We start from the raw sequence: 19408 nt of genomic DNA, 5'->3' as shown, positions 1-19408 counted from the left end.
TGAAAGATTATTAATGAAAGTCAAGCTCCTGTCTAAGTTCATTGTGTATACTGGTTCAGGTGTTAAGGTGTAATCTATATATTTCACTCACTTTTCATCCATAGTGCTTTATCCCGTATACAAGGTCGCGGGGCCTGGAGCCCATGCCAGGGGATTGAGGACTGCGCATCTCTTACTGGTATAATCAACATCTGTGCACTCGTGTACTGTTTACTATAACACTGTGACTACACTGTGTGTGCATAAAACATTTTATTTCGTGTCTGTATGCGTGTGTGTACAGCATGCGTGTAAAGCGAAAGCAAGTCTCATTAGAGAGGTTAAAAATCCATTTTTTGCCTCTGTATCAGCCTCTTACTTTTTCTACAAAGGTAAAGTGCAGGTTAATTTGTTTTATTTTTACTTTTTGTATTTTTACTAACATTTTGCGTTAATTATTTTTATGTATTTATTTTTGGTGGCTGTGGAACGAATAATTTGATTTTTCATTATTTTATTTTTTTTTTTCGCTTTGGTTTACGAGTGTTTTGAAATACGAGTCAAGGTTCATTTTATATATATATATATATATATATATATATATATATACATATTTCAAGTGTTTTATTTCTTTTAATTTTAATGATTATGGCTTACAGATAAAGAAAACCCAAAATACAGTATCTCAGAAAATTAGAATATTGTGAAAAAGTTTAATATCTGAGACTTCACACTTAAATCAGCTAATTAACTCACTTAAACACCTGCGATTGGTCTCAGTCTGGTTCAGTAGGCTACACAATCATGGGGAAGACTTCTGACTTGACAGCTATCCAGAAGATGATCATTGACAACCTGCACATAGAGAATAAGACACAAAATTTTGAATAGAAGGAAAAAATGCGGGGGAAAAGGTACACAAGCAACTCCGAAAACTGTAGCCTTGAGAGTATTGTGAAACTAAGCCTATTAAAAAATTCACAAGGAGTAGACTGCATATATATAGAAAAAACCCCAAGTACTGATTAAGACTAAAAACAAATATGTTTAAGCTGTTGTTTAAAGCATTATCTTTGTAATAATAATATAATTGCTGAAATACTGGAACAGCTTAAGGAGCGGCAGCGAGTTGACCACACACTCCATGCGCAGGTAAGTTGTAGCACGCAGACATCAGGATCTGCACATGGGCCTGGATTTTATTTGAACTGTTTGGGCATCAAACTGACAGAGATTGTCACGTCTTTAAAGAATTAAAAACATTTTATGTGACATTTATTTATAGTTTAACAAAAGTACAATTTATAGCAAAGATATCCTATCTACTTTAAGTGGAGCAGAAAAGCAAATAATTGGCTTGGGAGGCTTGGTAGATTTGAGCGTAAATTATGATATATATGCTCAGGTATATATGATCGCTAAATATCTACATGTACAGACCATGTAAATGGACATATATTATACATTTAGTAAATTGGTAATACCTTATTTGGGTAATTTTGGTAAACCTGTAATACATAAAAACTGGATCAATGAGGTTATGAAATATAGACAAAGCAAGAAATGTAGTGTACAACTATACAGGCTGTTCTTTATTTTCCTTCATCTCACCCAGGCACTCTACAGTAGTGATCTATTATACTTATAGTTGATTTCTGATTTTAAAAAAATAAGGAACACATATTAATCTATTTTGTTTTCTTAATACTGAATGAACTGCTGATGAGTCGACTGATGCATTTTGTACGCTCGCCACTAGAGGTCACTGTAATATCACACTGAATTACATACAACGTGGCTGGACCCCACTATGGACTTTTTGTGCTAAAGGGCTCAGTTTTAAAACACATTGAAAGAACGACAGACTTATGAAAACACCTAACACTCGCCACATGTTCACAAATACCCTGTATATACCTGACCGACTGTCTAGACACCAGCTTCAGTATGATCGTCTGGATTATGATTTGGTACCGGGCCACACAGAATTTTTTATTTTAATATTATTATTTTTTTATAAATATTTACTTTTTTTTATTTTATTGACTATCAGAATCTGCAGAGTGCTTTATTTGGAAAAACGATCAGATCATCTCCCATTTGATTGCATCTGTACCTCTTTCCCACGCTTCTGTCTATATGGGTATTAATTAAGCTAACGTTACAAGCTAACTATAGATATGGTGAGTAAAAAACATTCAGATTGTCTTTGAAAAAGGGAAAATACCCAGCATTGAGACAACAGACAAGACTCTGAGACTCCCAAGAAAATAAAAAGTTGCTTTTAAAAGAAAATGCCCAAATTACGTGTTTATCAGAACGAGCATCAACTCTGTCGACGTTCTGGATTAATATCCTGAGATCGCCACAAAAGCACTAAAAAACATGCTTCTATTTCCAACTATAAAAAGATACTACTGAGAAGACTGGACATAAGGAATACAATACAATATCCAATCTCCAATACACCTAGATGGGACATTCTCGCAGGGGAAAAAAACTCACTGATTCTGCATTTTGCCATGTTTTATTTATAATGCTTTGTCCCAGGCCTTGGAAAACAATGGTTGGAGACCACTGATCGGGAGCATCTGTATGTTACCTTTACTTTACAATTACTTGTCATTTAGGCCATCAACTTCAAGAAAAACTTTCTACATCATATCATTTTAATGTTGCATGCACAGGCTAGGTTCAGTTTTTAGTTAAATAAATGTCTCAACAAAATCTTTAAAAAAAAAAACTCAAAACTGTCATCAAACGTGTCACACCTTCCACATCACTCTCATCCCCTTCTAAGTAGCTGAGGCTCTTGTTATTCTTTTTCCGCTGGCTGCCGTTCAGGGCCTCGCTGCTGTTCCAGATCCCATAGAAGAAGTAGATTATGGAGCCTGAAAGGGTGGTATAAATTAACAAGATTGAGGTGTTCTTAAGCATTATTATAGATGATAATCTTAGCATGAAGTGGTGTGGCATGTCGGCATGTCGGCATGTTAATGTTGATCTTTTTTTTTGTGCGGTAAAAAACTTAAAAGTCACAACACTTGTTATTTTTTGTCTACTTTTGTCGCATCGCTCACTTTTTGTATTACTTCTTAACATGAACATAAAAAGTATTTTTTGTCTTGGACCTTAGACTGTTTGCACAATTTTCAAGTCACACTGGATCAAAGTTTTTGCTAACTCCAGGTACATACATAACTCATACTGAACCCCACCTACATTGTAAATGTGGAAAATTTCACTATGAATAACTAAATGACGCCCCAGACTTAATACTCAAGTATTATGTTTGAGATCAAATAAAATAGCTAAAAAAATGAGACAAGTGCAATGAGGTGATTAGTGCAATGAAAGTGATTTAGGAAACTTCTTAGCAACACTAAGTAAGGAAAGTAGTAGTAGTAAGGAGGTGTGGTCGACAATTATGCTATTGTTACAAAGGTGCATGTTGTACATATTGTTACATATTATGCATTGTTAATACTGCGTGTGTTGCCCAATAAAGCTGATTTTATACTGATTCTGTTCTATATCTTACACAGTTATTGGATGACCATATTGTAAAATCTGATTTTGTCTTGTTGGTGCCAGCAAGCTGGTCACCAGGAGCAGCTTTAAGCAGCTGACCACCAGCATATTTTGTATTTTGGAGCTGGAATGCTGGTGCTGGTGAAAAAAAAGCTTTGTGAATTCTGGCAGAGAGAATAGGACATGCAGTTTATACAATACATCTTATCTTATCTTATCTTATCTTAAGCCAGACCAAATAATGGTATGTCCTGAACAGCGATTAAACCTTTTGTACCTTTTCGAATCTTTTTGAACACTGAACCCAGGCCATGTCTTTTATCAACATTTTTATCTAATCACTCTATCTGTGTATCTATTTGTCCATCCATACTGTTACTTTTCATGGGGAAGACTTCTGACTTGACAGTTGTCCAGAAGATGATCATTGACAACCTGCACATACTGTAGAGAGTAAGACACAAAATGTTGAATGGAAGGAAAAAATGCGGGGGATCCAGCTATCCATGGACTGTTTTTATCCATCCAGTTTTTCTATTAACCCATCCATTTTTTTTATTTTTACCCATCCACCCATGCAGGCCCTCCATCCATCTTAGAAATCCTATCTTGCCTTGTCTCCTTGTCTGAGGAGACTTTGTCTCCTCTTCCCAGCCTTGTAAAGCTGAATTTTCAGTCCATTTTTGTTCCAGTCTTCCTTAACACCTTTTAAGAAACCCATCAAATACTTTCTCCCTTGGCTTCCTTCTCCATTTACTGAAATACTTTTCATACTCAACCTTTCCAAATTACCATTAGCATGAACAAAGACAAAAAGTCTTACAGATACTGTAATGGCAGTTACAGCATAGACGATTATTCTGGACATTTTGGTGGCGTAGTCCCTGGTGAGAAACGAGCAGCGTAAAGGAGAACTTCCATATCAAGACCATATCCATCTCGCACAGACATATACAGGACATGGGCTACAGCTGTTGAAATCCTTTGTGTCAAGCCACTTTTGAACCAGAGACATCTTCAGAGGTGTCTTACCTGGGCTAAGGACTAAAAAGACTGGACTGTCGCTCAGTGGGCCTCTTTTCTCTTTTCAGATGAAGGTAAAATTGACATTTCATTTTAAAAAAATCAAGGCCCCAGAGTGTAAAGTTTGCACAGTCAGTGGTGGTTTGGGGAGCTATGACATTTGCTGATGTTGGTCCACTGTGATTTATCATGTCCAAGGTCAGTGCAGCCATCTACAGTATAAGAAGGTTTTAGAGCATTTTATGCTTCCCTCTGCTGAGCATCTTTATAGAGATGCTGATTTCATTTTCCAGCAGAACTTGTCACCTGCCCACACTGCCAAAAGCACTTATACCTGGTTTAAGATCTATGGTGTCCCTGTGTTTAATTGACCAGCAAAATCGCTTGACCTAAACCCCATAGAGACTCTATGGGGTATTGTAAAAAGGAGGTTGCGAGATACCAGACACAACAATGCAGAAGAGCTGAAGGCCACCATCACAGCAAGCTGGGCTTCTGTAACGCCTCAGCAGCGCCACAGACCGATCGCCTCCATGCCACGCCTATCTGCTGCTGCTGTAATTCATGCAAGTGAGCCCCGACCAAGTACTCAGTGCATGTTAATACTTTTTACAACTCCAAAATGTCTGTGTTAAAATCTTCAATTTTTTTTATTGGTATTAATACAAATATTTTCTGAGATACTGAATTTTGAAATAAACACTTGAAATGTATCAGTCTGTGTGTTGTAATGTACTGTGTATCTTGCCAGTGTAGTGGACGTTCCTCACCGTGAAGTAGTAAACAGCATCATTTACATTTTTTGGGGTGGGGGGATTAACCCCATTACTATAGAAAGAGGTAAGTCATCATTTAAAGCATCATCATCACCTTTAATGACATGCTGTAAGGTAATAATATATCGGCTAAAATACTGGAACAGCTAAGGAAGCGGCATTGAGTTGGCCACACACTCCATGGGCAGGTAAGTGGTAGCATGCAGACGTCGGGATCTGCACACAGGCTTGGATTTTATTTTAACTGTTTGGGCATTAAATTGACAGAGATTGTCAAGTCTTTCAAGAATTAAAATTTTATTAAAAAAAAAACATTTGACATGACATTTATTTACAGTATACAAAATCCAGTGACAAACAAAAGTACAGTTTATAGCAAAGATATCATATCTATTTTATGTGAAACCGAAAGGCAAATAAATGGCTTGGTAGGCTTGAGTGTCTACAACCCACTAGGATCTTCAAGGAGAAACTTTTATTTCAGGCGAAGCAATCCTCCAATAAAAAAAAATAATAATAAAAAATAAAAGCCTGAAAGCAGAAACTAATGTACAGTATATATGATGGCTAAATATATACATGTACAAACCATGTAAATAGACATTTCATATATTGTACATTCACTAATATGGTAATACCTTACAAAAATACATTTATAAACCTGTAATACATGAAAGCTGGATCAATTAGTTCAGGAAATATAGATAAAGCAAGAAAACAAAAAAATTGTTACAATGTCATAGCTTAATATATATACAGCAGTACAATACAAACCCATTAATTTAGAAATAATTCTAAAAAAATGAAGAGAAAAAGATCATTTTGACCACAGACTTAAAAAAAAAAAAAAAAAAAACATTTCGAAATAAAAATATATATTTTCCCTCAAGTACTTATGTGAGATATGATAGAATCAGGTCTCACATATTTTACATAATCAATTAATTTAGGAAATTCACAAAGACATTGTGTTATGCATGTAGGTATGTATATGTATATATACACGCACACATACTGTATACACCCACAAGTCATATCCCAACTTAAAGCCTGGTATGCACCTGCATACTCATTCTATAAAGCCTTTATATTACAGTTTAAATACCATTTAAAAAAATTTCATTTTCAAAAAAATTTCAAGTGCAGGATTTCAGATGTTGTTTTTTTTTATACTTCTTCTTCTTCTTTCTCTGATATTCCAGAGTCTGTTCAGTAAATTTTTTGTTGATAATAGGGCATTAATCTTAAAAATAAAAAAAAATTACAAATGTAGTGTACAACTATACAGGCTGTTCTTTATTTGCTTCACACGCTCTCACACAACTCCAACTCACCCAGGCATTCTACAGTACTAATCTTTTACAGCTATAGTCGATTTCCGATTTAAAAAACAAGGAACCTGTATTAAAATCTATTGTTTTGTTGTCTTAATACTGATAGAACTGCATAAACACTGACTGGTCTTAGCGATTAATGTTAAAGCGTAAACAAGCAAAGTCGAAACGCAGCGATTTAGTGTTAGTCTTTTAGACAGAGCTGCTGTTGCATTTTGTACGCTCGCCACTAGAGGTCACTGTAACATCACACCGAATTACATACAATGTGGCTGGACCCCACTATGGACTTCTGTAGCAGCTTTGTGCTAAAGGGCTCAGTTTTAAAACACGATGAAAATACGACAGAATTATGGAAACACCTAACACAATTTTCGCCACAAGTTCACAAATACCCTGTATATACCTGACCTAGCAGACCAGCTTCTACAGTATGATCGTCTGGACGCCTCCGTCATCTAGAGCAGTGGTTCCCAACCCCTCGGGGCCGCGGCATTTTTTTCATTTCATTTCCATTTTTTTGCCTATCAGAGTCTGCAGAGTGCTTTATTTGGAAAAAAAAAAAAAAATCTCCCATTTGATTGCATCTGTACCTCTTTCCCACGCTTCGGTCTATATCGGTCTTGATTGGGCTAACGTTACAAGCTAGCTATAGATATGATGAGTAAAAAACATTCGGAGCGTCTTTAAAAAAGGGAAAATACCCAGCGATGAGACAACAGACGAGACTCTGAGACTCCCAACAAAATAAAAAGCTGCGTTTAAAAGAAAATGCCACGAGTCCTACCTAAATTACGGGTTTATCGCAACGGGGATCAACTCTGCTGACGTTCTGGATTGATATCAAAGCGGAATATCCTGAGATCACCACAAAAGCACTAAAAAACATGCTTCTATTTCCAACAACCTACAATATCCTTGTGAAACAGGGTGTTCTGCAGTGACGGCCACGAAAACGATACTACCGAGAAGACTGGACATAAGGAATACTCTTGGGGTGTAATTGTCTCCAATACACCGAGATGGGACATTCTCGCAGGGAAACAAGCGAGATTCTGCGTTTTTGCCGTGTTCTATTTATTAAGCTTTGTCCTTGGAAAACTGTCTTACATAAAACTCGTTGTGGTGCAAAAAAAGTTTGGAGACCACTGATCGAGAGCATCTGTGTTTTACCATTACTTGTCATTTAGGCCATCAACGTCAAGTCTCTACATCATATCATTTTAATGTTGCGCGCACAGGCTAGGTTCGGTTTTTAGTGTAAAAGAAAAAAAAATCGCTCAACAAAATCTTTCTAAAACAAAAAACAAAAAAAACCTGTCAGTCATATAGTTTTCGATTTGCCCTCTTCATTTCATAAGTACTTCATAATGGGAGATGGGATGCTTCAACTGTTAATCAAGGTGTCACGCCTTCCACATCACTCTCATCAGCTCTCACGTAGCTGAGGCTCTTGTTATTCTTTTTCCGCTGGCTGCTGTTCAGGGCCTCGCTGCTGTTCCAGATCCCATAGAAGAAGTAGATTATGAAGCCTGAAAGGAAAACCATGATGAGCGCGGGGATAAATGAACAAGATTGGGGTATTCTTAAGCATTATTATAGTTATCATAAACAGTGGTATGCAGTGCGGGCGTGTTAATGTTGCCATGGTGATAATTCTTTTTTTTGTGCGGTAAAACTTTCACCTTTTGTATTACTTCCTAACATGAACATACAAGGTCTTGCTGTCGTCTTGCGCATTAGACTGTTTGCACAATTTTCAAGATAAGAGTGTTTGCTAAAACCAAGTACGTACATAACTCATACTGAACCCCACCTACATTGTAAATGTGCTTTGACTATGCCATGAATAACTAATTGATGACCCTGGCTTAATACTCGAGTATCGCGTCTGAGATCAAATAACCTGATGACCAGATGTTTAATCAACTGATCTTAGAATAAAAGGTGCGGCATGTACCTGGGTAAACAAAAACCTACACCCACACACACCTTTTGTGAAAAAGTTCTGATGTAAGCAATCAATAAGTATTGAAAATTTGAGGAGGAAAACAAAAAGGTCATAGATAAAGAGGACGCCCTCACCAATGGCCATCCAAACCGCAAATCGGCACCAGGTGGCCAGATCCAGCTGCATCATGAGGTAGATATTGACAAAAACACTAAACAGAGGGAGCCAGGGCAGGAAAGGCACCTGCAGTAGGAAAAAAATAATAATAATCATGTTTAGTACTATTGCTGAATAGTTACATCGCCAGATGTGAAATTCTTTTTATCTTGTAAGTACCTTGAAGGTGAGCGCTTCCTTGCTCTCAGGCTGCCTCCAGATGACGATGACACAGAAGAAACAGAGAGCTGTGAGAACGACACACACGGCCACCCACACAAGATGGCCTTCCATCAGTTTGTCCAGGCACACAGCCAGGATGCCACACAGCACAGTGATCAGCACGGCTGACGGAGAGAACAGGACATGCAGTTTATACGCTACATCTTAAAGACAAGCCAGACCAAATAATGGTATGTCCGGACAGTGATTAAACCTTCTGTAGTTTTATTAAAACACGCACTCAACCCGGGCCATGACTTTTATCACCATTTTTATCTAATCTATTTGTCCATTCATACACCTGTACTACCCATCCAACCCGTTTAACCGCTGCTACTCATTGCTTCCAGCTATCCATGGACTGTCTTTATCCATCCAGTTTCTCTATTAACCCATCCATTTTTTTTCTTTCCACACATCCACCCATGCAGTCCAACCCCTTTATGCATCGAATTCCTCCATCCATCCTTAGAATTCCTATCTTGCCTTGTCTTGTTTTACAGCAGTTGGCAGCCAATAAGTTGCATTACCACCACCTATAGACCCTCACTTTGCCTCCTCTTCCCAGCCTTTTAAAGCTGGATTTTTAGTCCAGTCTTCTTTAACTCGTCTTAAGAAACCCGTCAAATACTTTCTTCCTTGGCCTCTTTCTCCAAATTACTACAATACTTTTCATAGTGTACTCAACCTTTTCAAATTACCATGGGCTTATGCCTTCATCTGTTCAACCCCTTACCTTTATGTTCAACTTTCCATCCATGCATGCACTCTACATTTCATCTATCTATCCTTTCACCCAAACCCACCACCCACTCCATATATTCAAACCCTCCACTATGTGTCCATCCTTTCATCTCCACTACCTATTTAATCACTTCATTTACTTACTACATCTTTCCATCCATCCATCCATCCATCCATGCATGTCATCATCATCCCATTTAATGCAAATTCCCTCTGGAATTAATAAAGTTCTTTGAATCCCCTATTTCATCCATTCCAATACCCATCCATACATCCTTTGCTTTCCATCGATGCAGTTCCTCAACTATACAATCCCTCCATTTATTTTTTAATCCCTCCTTCTTTTAATCTTCCTGTACTTCCGTTCATTCCCTTTGATTCAATTCCTCAATCAACTCTATCAATCCTTCCACCCAAACCCATCATACACCCAATTGTTCCATCCATCAAACCCTCAACCCATCCATGCATTTATTTAAAGACATACTGTATAACATAACTGTAATGATTTAGCTTTAGACTGCTTAAACAAAAACAAAAAAAAACAAAAGTCTTACAGATAATGGCGGTTACAGCATAGACAATTGTTCCGGACATTTTGGTGGGGTAGTCCCAGGTGGGAAACAAGAGCAGCTTGAAGGAGAACTTCTCCCTGGAAAGATGATCTGAGTCAGGACCATATTCATCTCCACTATCTCCAGACACAGCCACCTTTTCATCTCCCACCAACTCTACCAGTTTCTCAGTCTGACTGGATGAGTTAAGCGTTCCTGGCTGGTATCTACAAACACAAACATACACGGTCATTTCATAAAAGCAAGATCATGAGTGTAAAAATATGTTTAGAATGAATCATACCTGAGAATGAGAACACACACAGCCACCAGAGAGTAGGCCAACAATGTCCCAATAGACATCAGGTCAACCAGTGCAGCCAGGTCAAACAGGAAGGCCATGAGGGCTGCCACAGATGAAAAAAGTACATTAATTAACCGCAGCCATATTATAAGGATGTAACATCAAAAGCCATAGACATAACTGACATGTTGGTTACAAGTCAACTGACTCTTCCTCAGTAGAAAGGTGCTACTCAACATAGTCTCCATCGCAAGCCAACTCACGTATCTTCTTTAAAAATCCCCTTTGTCGCAGTTGATGGTCTTCCATTGCGTGGTTTGACTTCTTCTTCTTATTTTTTTTTTTTTCCAATTTTCTCCCCAATATTACTCGTAGCCAATTCCTCCCCGTCACTAGGGGGCTCCCACATTAAGGCTGCTACTACCACTCAGTCGGGAGGGCGAAGACTATCTATCCCGTGTTTCCTCCGAACAGCGTGACGTCAGCCGCCCGCATCTTTTCGTACTGCTCGCTCACGCACCATTAGAGGCGGAGTAACACACTCGGAGAAAAGCGCTAGCTGTTCATTCCGCGTGCGCGAGCTCACAGACGCGCCTGATTGGCTGTAGAGCCGTCATTAATGTGGGAGCGCGATTACCTCTCATCCCTTCCCCCTGAGAGAGCTCGGCCAATCAGCTCACCCGGGGTTCGAACCAGTGATCTCCGGATGATAGGGCGGGCGCTTTTACCACTCTTCGTAAACGTTTAGTCGCGCAGTGAGAGAACATTGACTGCAAGAGGCATCCGAGAGTTGGGTGCGGTGATGGTGCGAATACGTCACTTGAGATGGAGACTATGTTGAGTCGTACCTTCGTATAGAGGATGAGTTGCTCTAACAAACACGTGCTATGTGGACGACATATGTCAGTTAATAGAAATGGACATTTCTAGACATTTTACAAAGTGTGAGCAAAACTGTTATATTTATAATTGAAGGACTATATAAAACTGAGCTTTAGAGGCTTTTTTAATGTCTACAAAAAACATTTAACACAAAAATAGAATTTCATGGTTTAAAAGCAAAGTCTATCTCACCTGCTACGATGCCAGACACCACTGTGGCCAGGAGCGGGGTTTTGGTGCGCTTGTTCATTCTGGATAGAAAGCGGAATAGCAGTCCGTCCTCTGCCATGGCGTAGATTATACGTGGCATGGGAAACATGGAGCCCAGCAGACTGATAGAGGAGAAACAAACACTATTTAGACTTTTGCTAAGCCAGCAGAATCTTTCAGCAACTCTTGACCTAATCAAGTATAAAATACTAAACATGCCTTCTCAGCCAGTTGCTTTACAAGTTAAGGTAGTCTTTACTGGCAGAAAGACTGGTTAGGTAATGTGATGCATCCTTTATTTTTCTTTAGTGCTTCTCTAAAAAAGTCTCTTTTACTTGCCAGGTCTTTTTACTCAGTTCCTACAAAACAATACATTCGCTTCAAAACAAGTTTACAAACCAACAAAACACTTTTCCGTTTACCTAGTAGAAAGGGCGCAGAGTGAACCCACAGCCACTATGTAACGTGCTGGACCCCAGCCCACATAGCTGAACGCCTCAGGCAAAGGACTCTGGGTATTGAGCTTGTAATAGGGCATCATTAAGGTGAGCGCGGCCGACACGCCGAAATAAGCGAAGAAGCAGATGAGCAGGGATACGACTATCCCCACAGGGATGGAGCGCATGGGGTTCTTGGCTTCCTCACCTACAGAAAAGAGGTTCATGTTCAACAGATAATCCATGGCATGCAATACATTCAACAGTATTCAGACACAACATGATAAATATGAGGACTCACTTGTCGTTGCGATGCAGTCGAATCCGACGAAGGCGTAGAAACAGGTGGCCGCGCCAGCCAAGATGCCTCTGAAGCCAAATGGTGAAAAACCACCAGTTCCAAAAGATCTCTCCACCTCTCTGACGATATCATAAAAACAGTCTTAGCATTCCAGTCGCATAATTCACGTGTCATGCAACATGCAAAATGTAAGACCCCGAACATTAAAATATAACTCACTCCACTGCTGTGATGTTGGTATCATTGACAAAGTCGTCCGTTGTGAGATTCCAGTTTGCTGTATTGCCTTTCACAAAGCCTGAGATCATGACAAAGCCCAGCACCACCAGGTTGATCCCGGTGAAGATTTTGTTGACGAGAGCGGACTCACTCACACCAAAAGCAAGCAGACCTAAAAAAGAAAAAGGATGTATAAATGGAAATAATGACTAACATTCCTCATGCATGGGAATTCATAAGCGGTTCCATGTTAATACTTTGCTCACCAGTCAATAGGAGAATGAGAACCAGGGCGAACAGGTCCGGGTATTCAGCAAGCACGTTGCCTGGAACCTTCATAGCCATGACCGACCTGAAGAAGCTCGAGATGCGCTGCTCTATCAGGTTATCAAAGGTAGAACTCCAGGCTCGGGCAACACTGGCTGTACCTGAAGATCACAAGACGCTCATTAGCCCCCGTTCTCCAATGTCAATGTTCTCAAATCTCAATCTAGGACAGTGTTCCCTTAAAGGATCAGTCACACAACTCACCAATGACATAAGAAAGGATGAGGTTCCAGCCAGTAATGAAGGCCCAGATTTCTCCGACGGTCACGTAGCTGTACAGGTAAGCCGAGCCCGTCTTCGGCACCCGAGCACCGAACTCTGCATAGCAAAGTCCTGCCAACATGGACGACAGGGCCGCCACCAGGAAACAAAGGACGATCGCGGGACCAGCCTTCTCTCTTGCTACCTCTCCAGCCAACACGTAGACCCCTGCACCGAGTGTAGAGCCCACGCCCAGAGCCACCAGATCCAGAGTGGAGAGGCATCGAGCGAAGCGAGTCTCCTCGCTGGAAAAGTCCACAACTCTGCGACGCAGCAGCGAGCGTCCAAAAGAGGCCAGTTTATTCACCATGGCTGATCGGAGAAGAGCGTAGTGTAGTGTACAGTAAATAATCTAAAGCAGCAGCAGCAGACAGGCTTCTTTATACACACCTAAGAATGAAGAAGGAAACAGATAGGGTTGGTGTATCTAGGCTTGTGTGAGAACTGCCCATAATTTGCTGCATGATTTATGAAGTGTTCCGTCCCCCCCCGCTTCACAATAGATCTAGTCCTCACATGACCGCCGGATCAGCGTCATTAATTCCAAGCCGACAACCATTTTGTGATCTTCAGCTTAATTCCAGCCAAGACCTGAATGTCATGCCAAACTGTACCACTTCAAGCTCATTGCATAAAACAACCACTGCCTCTATAACCTCAGGGATAATATTTGCGGTAATATATTTCACATCATGTTTTTTCCATAACGACAATGAAAAAAACAAACACTTAACACTCACACAGCTTTGCACTTGTGGTGTCATCTGAGCAGCCTGCAACGAGGACAGCCCTGACTACACGGTGTTAATTTTCACCTCCGATATTTGACCAGCTGGAACCATAACAACCACACTGACATCAGACCTTGGTATTGCTATCAGGGAAAACACTCGCGATAACATCAAGCAAGGGAGGCTAAAGTGATGCTTTTTTTTTTAGGGAGAGGTTCAAGGATGGGCAGTGTGAACAGGAGCCAGTCAACACAGATGTCCGTTTGCGTATTGCTTAGCTCCTTACCAAGGCCATCATGTTCCTTGTGCTGATATTTACAGGAGCAGTAAACCTTATTCTCGAATTATTATTTCATTGTCGGCGCGGTCAGGACTGTTTCTTCGTTCGTGCGTCATCTGCTTAACGGTCAACCGGCACACGGTTTGACGCCAGTGTCTGGATTTTGGGAACAGACTGGACAGAGAAGTCCAATTCCGAGAAATATATTTTTTTATTCAGGACCGAGAATGGGTGGGGCTACGCGGATACTATAGACATACAAACACAGCTGCCATTTCCAAAAAATTTGATTTCCTACTGATAAGGTCGATTAGACAAAAACCTAACATGACCTGTTCGATGGTACGGATGTGAAAACCTAAACAGTCCGTCCAATACAGTAGCTCGCCTGTACTGTGTGTTTATACATCAAAGACAGGTGGGACAAAGAAGGAATTCGGGGGAAAAAAGCAACAAAAACATCCCTGTAATTCGGGCAGACAATGGAGAAGCTGAAATAGACCCTTTGATCTGCACGATAGACTGTTTATCTTGGCAGGGAACCTAGAGAACCCTAAAGGTTCGAAGTGAATTGGCGCAGGCAAGAGCTCGGCGCTTAAACCCATCACTTGAACTTCGCACAACGTGTATGTACAAATGGCTGAATTCGTTCGCGGCTCGTTGGCGCTGCTTGCTTTAGTGCGAAAGCAGCCATGAGGAATCCAAACAGCTTGCAGGATATTTAGAAAAAGCTCCACTAGTTTATAGAGGTTTGGTTAAAAAAAAAGAAAAAGATTTTTGCGAAGAAAGGGTGAAGGTTAGGGAGTGCAGAGTGAACCCACAGCCTTGAGAAACTCTTTTCAGTAGGAGTCTCCGGGCACTAATCGTCTAGCGTGTGTGGGGCTCCAGCAAGGGTACGACTGTTCAGCTCTGGGAATACAGCGGGTGGGTTGATGTGCCACAGTGCGTCACTAGGGCAAAACAGCGCTAATCTCTTTCTTGTGTTCTCCACGAGGCCGTCCAGCTGATATGCATTTGGCCATGAGGAACCGTGCCATTTGTGTCGATGATGATGATCTTCAGAAATACTGTACATCAAATCGCTTTAATTAACCAACACTACTGTTACCTCCACCCTTTTTTTTTTGTACTGATCTGATTTTGTTCAGGTCCATGAGCGACCCACTCTACTATACTGAATGTTTTAACCTTCAAATCTTGCATGCCATAGAAAAGAAGTGTGTTTAGAAACAAACCGTGTGTACAGACAGACTTATGCACGTCTTAGAGTAGATGAGCATGGCACGCAACGAAACAAGTGACTGAGATTGTGGACTGACTCACTGATGAGCTTTGCTCAAAATAACTCCTGCAATGCACCTTAAGCTGATTACATAAAGAACAGCCTTCTCAAATTTTAAACGGGATTTAAAAAATTTTTTTGTTTTGGTTCCTTGTTCGTTTTTAAAGTACCAAAATCCATGCAAAAAAAAAAAAAAAAAAAAAAACACTAAACAAAAAGAAAGCAGCAACTTCCCCTTTTAATGTTATTGTTATTCCAGGAAAATCGATTTTGTATAAAAAGGAAGAAGTGGTTAAATAAAACCGTTTTTCATTGTTTTCACAGGTTCAAACAGACACTGTACATAAAAGGCCCATTCAGGCTTCATACAGTCTGCCTGTATGACAGGATTAGCTAAATCCTCCCAGGAACGGGCTCTCTTAAAATCCAGTTCTTTCCAAATCGAGGTCAGTAATGTCTTGGAGCAGCAAACCATACCACTGATGCTCAGTGAACTTATCTGCAAAATGACAACACCCAGAAACACGACGCTGTGCCATTTTTGAGCAAGGCGCACCGCACCCCGAGAAAGACCCATGCCGTGACAGGAACCAAGGTTTTTGTTTGCGTTTTATTTAGTTACGCCTGATCAGATGCAGAGAAATACATCCTTGTTTAAAGAGCCACAGGTGCCATTTGCAATCGGTGCCAAATAACATGCGGACAGCATGAGAGCCTGAGCATGATTCTACAAACATTTAGCTGTTTACAGTTATGAACGTAACCCTGATTCGGTTAAGATACACAGAGGCACGTATTCCTGGGAACGAACCCAGAAACATGCCCAGAGGGGGCTAAATAACCTCCTCTCCATTATGCTAGCTTACAAACTCTAAAGCTTATTATCCAGTAATGACATGGTAAGATATGGAAAAATTATTAAGAGTGATGACCTGAGTGTGCACCCGTCGCAGGGTCCTTGGACAGAGCTAAGTAAACCGAAATGCCAAGCAGTAGGTATTTTAATGCGCTTGAGTATCTCTTGGTCTTAAACTGTCATGTTGTGGCCACTATAATCAACGATCTCATGAGTCCATATCAAGTGACATGGGCCAAGGTTGTATACAGTATCCATACTGCAAGACACTACAGTGGCTCTTGTATCGTCCATGCCAAGATTAAAAGAAAGCATATCATCAATCACTTTTCTGTTTAGGATCACAAGAATTTATCTCAGTTAATTAATTTTTTCTTCTTGCTCATATTCATATAAAAAATGAAAGCACTCTGTGGCAACAGGATGAATCACAAATATCACCGTTACCTTAGCACCTTCATAGATTTCTTACTAACAATGTTATTTTATTTTTATATCAGCCAGGGCTTATTGGATTAGCCAAAAACAAGCCGATTAGATTTTTCCCCTAATGTGACCTCATACGAAGATACTCTCTCCCTGCTTGTTGCAGTGGGGCGGGGCTCAGGGGTAGCTCATCTACAGACACCAAAACAACGCAATCTCAAGAGGAGTGAAACTGAGAATATTGGGTGTATGAATAATGTTTTATCTAAGAGGTATTCAGCATTAACAGACATCTGTGTTAACAGTGATCTGTTTAATCAAAAAATATGGGACCTTTAATGCTAAATATATAATGAGAAATTGGTGATAATTTGGCGGTCAAACAGTTAAGGCTGTAGGTTACTGAATTTTTGGATGTGCGAGGATTCAGACTTTCTGAAAGGAGTCTCCAGTGTAAGCACCTTTTTTTGACACAGGATGAAATGATAGTGAGGGAGTGAGAGTTCATGGCTGTGATGTACAGTGCGACAAATTACTAAAGCACAATGTCCCGTTCTTTAGAAAACAGTAACTGTTGGCAAACAGCTATGGTATAAGTCAACTTAAACATTTCAGGGTATGATTTAATTGCCTTATCTGTTCCTACATTTGTTTATCGATGATGTATCAGGACATGATTTTAAACCATTAGTCCAGATCTCATCTTTGCTCTGAGGAATGAGAACTGTCCACATGGCACTGTGGGAGTTATATTTGGCACTGAGTTATGGATAAAGCTGCAGGATTTAAGACATATCGAGTGACAAGTAATTAGAAACGGATATATTTTTTTTTCCTGACAGGAACTATATAAGCAACTGCCGTATGAGTGAATAAATGTTGCCACGCCTGCTATGCTGCCACGGTGCAATTGTATCAAAGCCATCTAAAGGGCGCGAGAGGCGCGTGTTGGCTGACGTCACTGACGTCTGACGCAACAATTCCGGACACGAAAAAGTCATCAGTTTTAAAAGTGTACTCATTCATTTTTCACTATGGATATCTACGTAATAGATATCTACACCCAAAAAAAAAAAAGTAGTGTAATAATGTTACAACGCAGCAGTGCTGGGGGACAGTATAAACTATTCATTCATTGTGATTAATTCGAAAACTCAACAAATCTACATACACATACTAATTCAATTCAAAGCAATAAATACAACGTTTTAATCATATATGTATATAAATGCATTATTATTATTATTAGTATCGCTTATAATAATAATAAAATAAGAATAAATGCATCGTGTCTCTAATGCACTATTCATATAGACATTTATTTTTACGCGCCAAAGCATGCAACATATATACCATCCTAATCCAAAAATCCATATATTTACAGAAAAAACAAATACACCCTCTTTTAATTTTTTTAAAATACAAATCAGCAAGCTAAAGCGTAAAACCATAAAATAAAAGACTCCATTGGCGCGAACGCAGCCGATTGCATCAGATAGAGCACCATGCAGGCGAGGCTCAGCCTCTCTCTCTGTAATATTAACCACATCACTGACTAAACACGCCATCTTTCAACCCTCTTATCGATTACAGAACCCAATCCGAACTGTTCTTATCAGATTTACACATAAACCCTGACTTACCTTCGACAGACCTTCGGCACGGCTCACCCTCACAAGCCCTCAGCGCATCTCAGTGTCCACGCCAGCCGTTTTACACCAATACCATGGAAATGACGTCGACAAAAACAAACCCACCCCCAAACCAGACAGGCCACGCCCCGTCATTTATACACCACACAACGACCGACAAAATTATTAAAGCGTAAAAATAGTAGGAAAGTATGTTCTAACAAAACCAAAAGCACGATGTGTCGTTCATTAGATATCTTGGACAGAGTCATTTTGTAGTGATTCCTAACAACACTGGGTGTGAAGTAGTGATTCACTTGGAATGGAATGCCAGTCTGCTCCATGACACCATCCACATGCACAGCCTCAAACACAAGCACATACAGGGAAAAATTGTATTTTGGAAATTGACTGGAAAATGAAGAGCTTGGAAAAAGTTCCACCCAGACAGTAACCCAAGCTCAGGATCAAATGAGAAATTCTGGAGTTTTCCCCTGTTCCATCATAATGTCTTCTTGTGAGCATGATATGCCTTCTTTTAAATATTTATTACACAAAACCTATGCTAGAAATATATATTGTTCATACATTGTTAGGTCAGTAATTATCCAGAATAGATAGTTACAAGACATGGATTCATCACAGCCAACCTAAAAGTAAAGAGCATGGAACAGAGACATCTTCAACTGCGAAAACGTTTTTAATCACTTTTCAGCAAAAATTTAAGGCATCATCACAGCTGACCCGTTTGCGAAATCAAAAATCCCTCTAAAATTTTGCATCCTCAATGTCTTTAGATTACATAGGCCCAGTTTGGCAGATTCCAACTTGTCTACCAATTTTCACAGTGTGTTTTCAGAATTTTTGAGAATGTTGGGACACGACTCCTTTAGGCTCATGTCATAGTGCCTGTAGCCTAATCACACACTATGACGACATAGGACTGATGTCATAGTGCTTGGGGCCTAATCACATACTATGATGACATAAG

The 19408-nt window shown here is 39.9% G+C and overlaps 1 protein-coding gene across 1 annotated transcript; it reads right to left on the bottom strand.

The window, feature by feature from the left end:
- Positions 1 to 5593: 5593 nt before the first annotated feature.
- Positions 5594 to 18485, bottom strand: slc7a3a (solute carrier family 7 member 3a). The gene is made up of 12 exons (XM_053478756.1): positions 18430 to 18485; positions 13155 to 13601; positions 12890 to 13051; positions 12624 to 12795; positions 12405 to 12523; positions 12089 to 12311; positions 11649 to 11788; positions 10575 to 10677; positions 10274 to 10497; positions 8931 to 9097; positions 8729 to 8837; positions 5594 to 8175 (listed from the first exon to the last, which is right to left on the bottom strand). Exons 2-12 carry the CDS (start codon positions 13519 to 13521, stop codon positions 8042 to 8044), a joined length of 1920 nt encoding a protein of 639 aa, XP_053334731.1. The 5' UTR covers positions 13522 to 13601; positions 18430 to 18485; the 3' UTR covers positions 5594 to 8041.
- Between the last annotated feature and the right edge of the window lie 923 nt (positions 18486 to 19408).

The sequence above is a fragment of the Clarias gariepinus genome, chromosome 19 (genome assembly GCF_024256425.1).
Source record: "Clarias gariepinus isolate MV-2021 ecotype Netherlands chromosome 19, CGAR_prim_01v2, whole genome shotgun sequence".
NCBI lineage: Eukaryota > Metazoa > Chordata > Actinopteri > Siluriformes > Clariidae > Clarias > Clarias gariepinus.
Note: the sequence above shows the minus strand (reverse complement) of the source record. Positions and strands in the feature narration are given on the sequence as shown.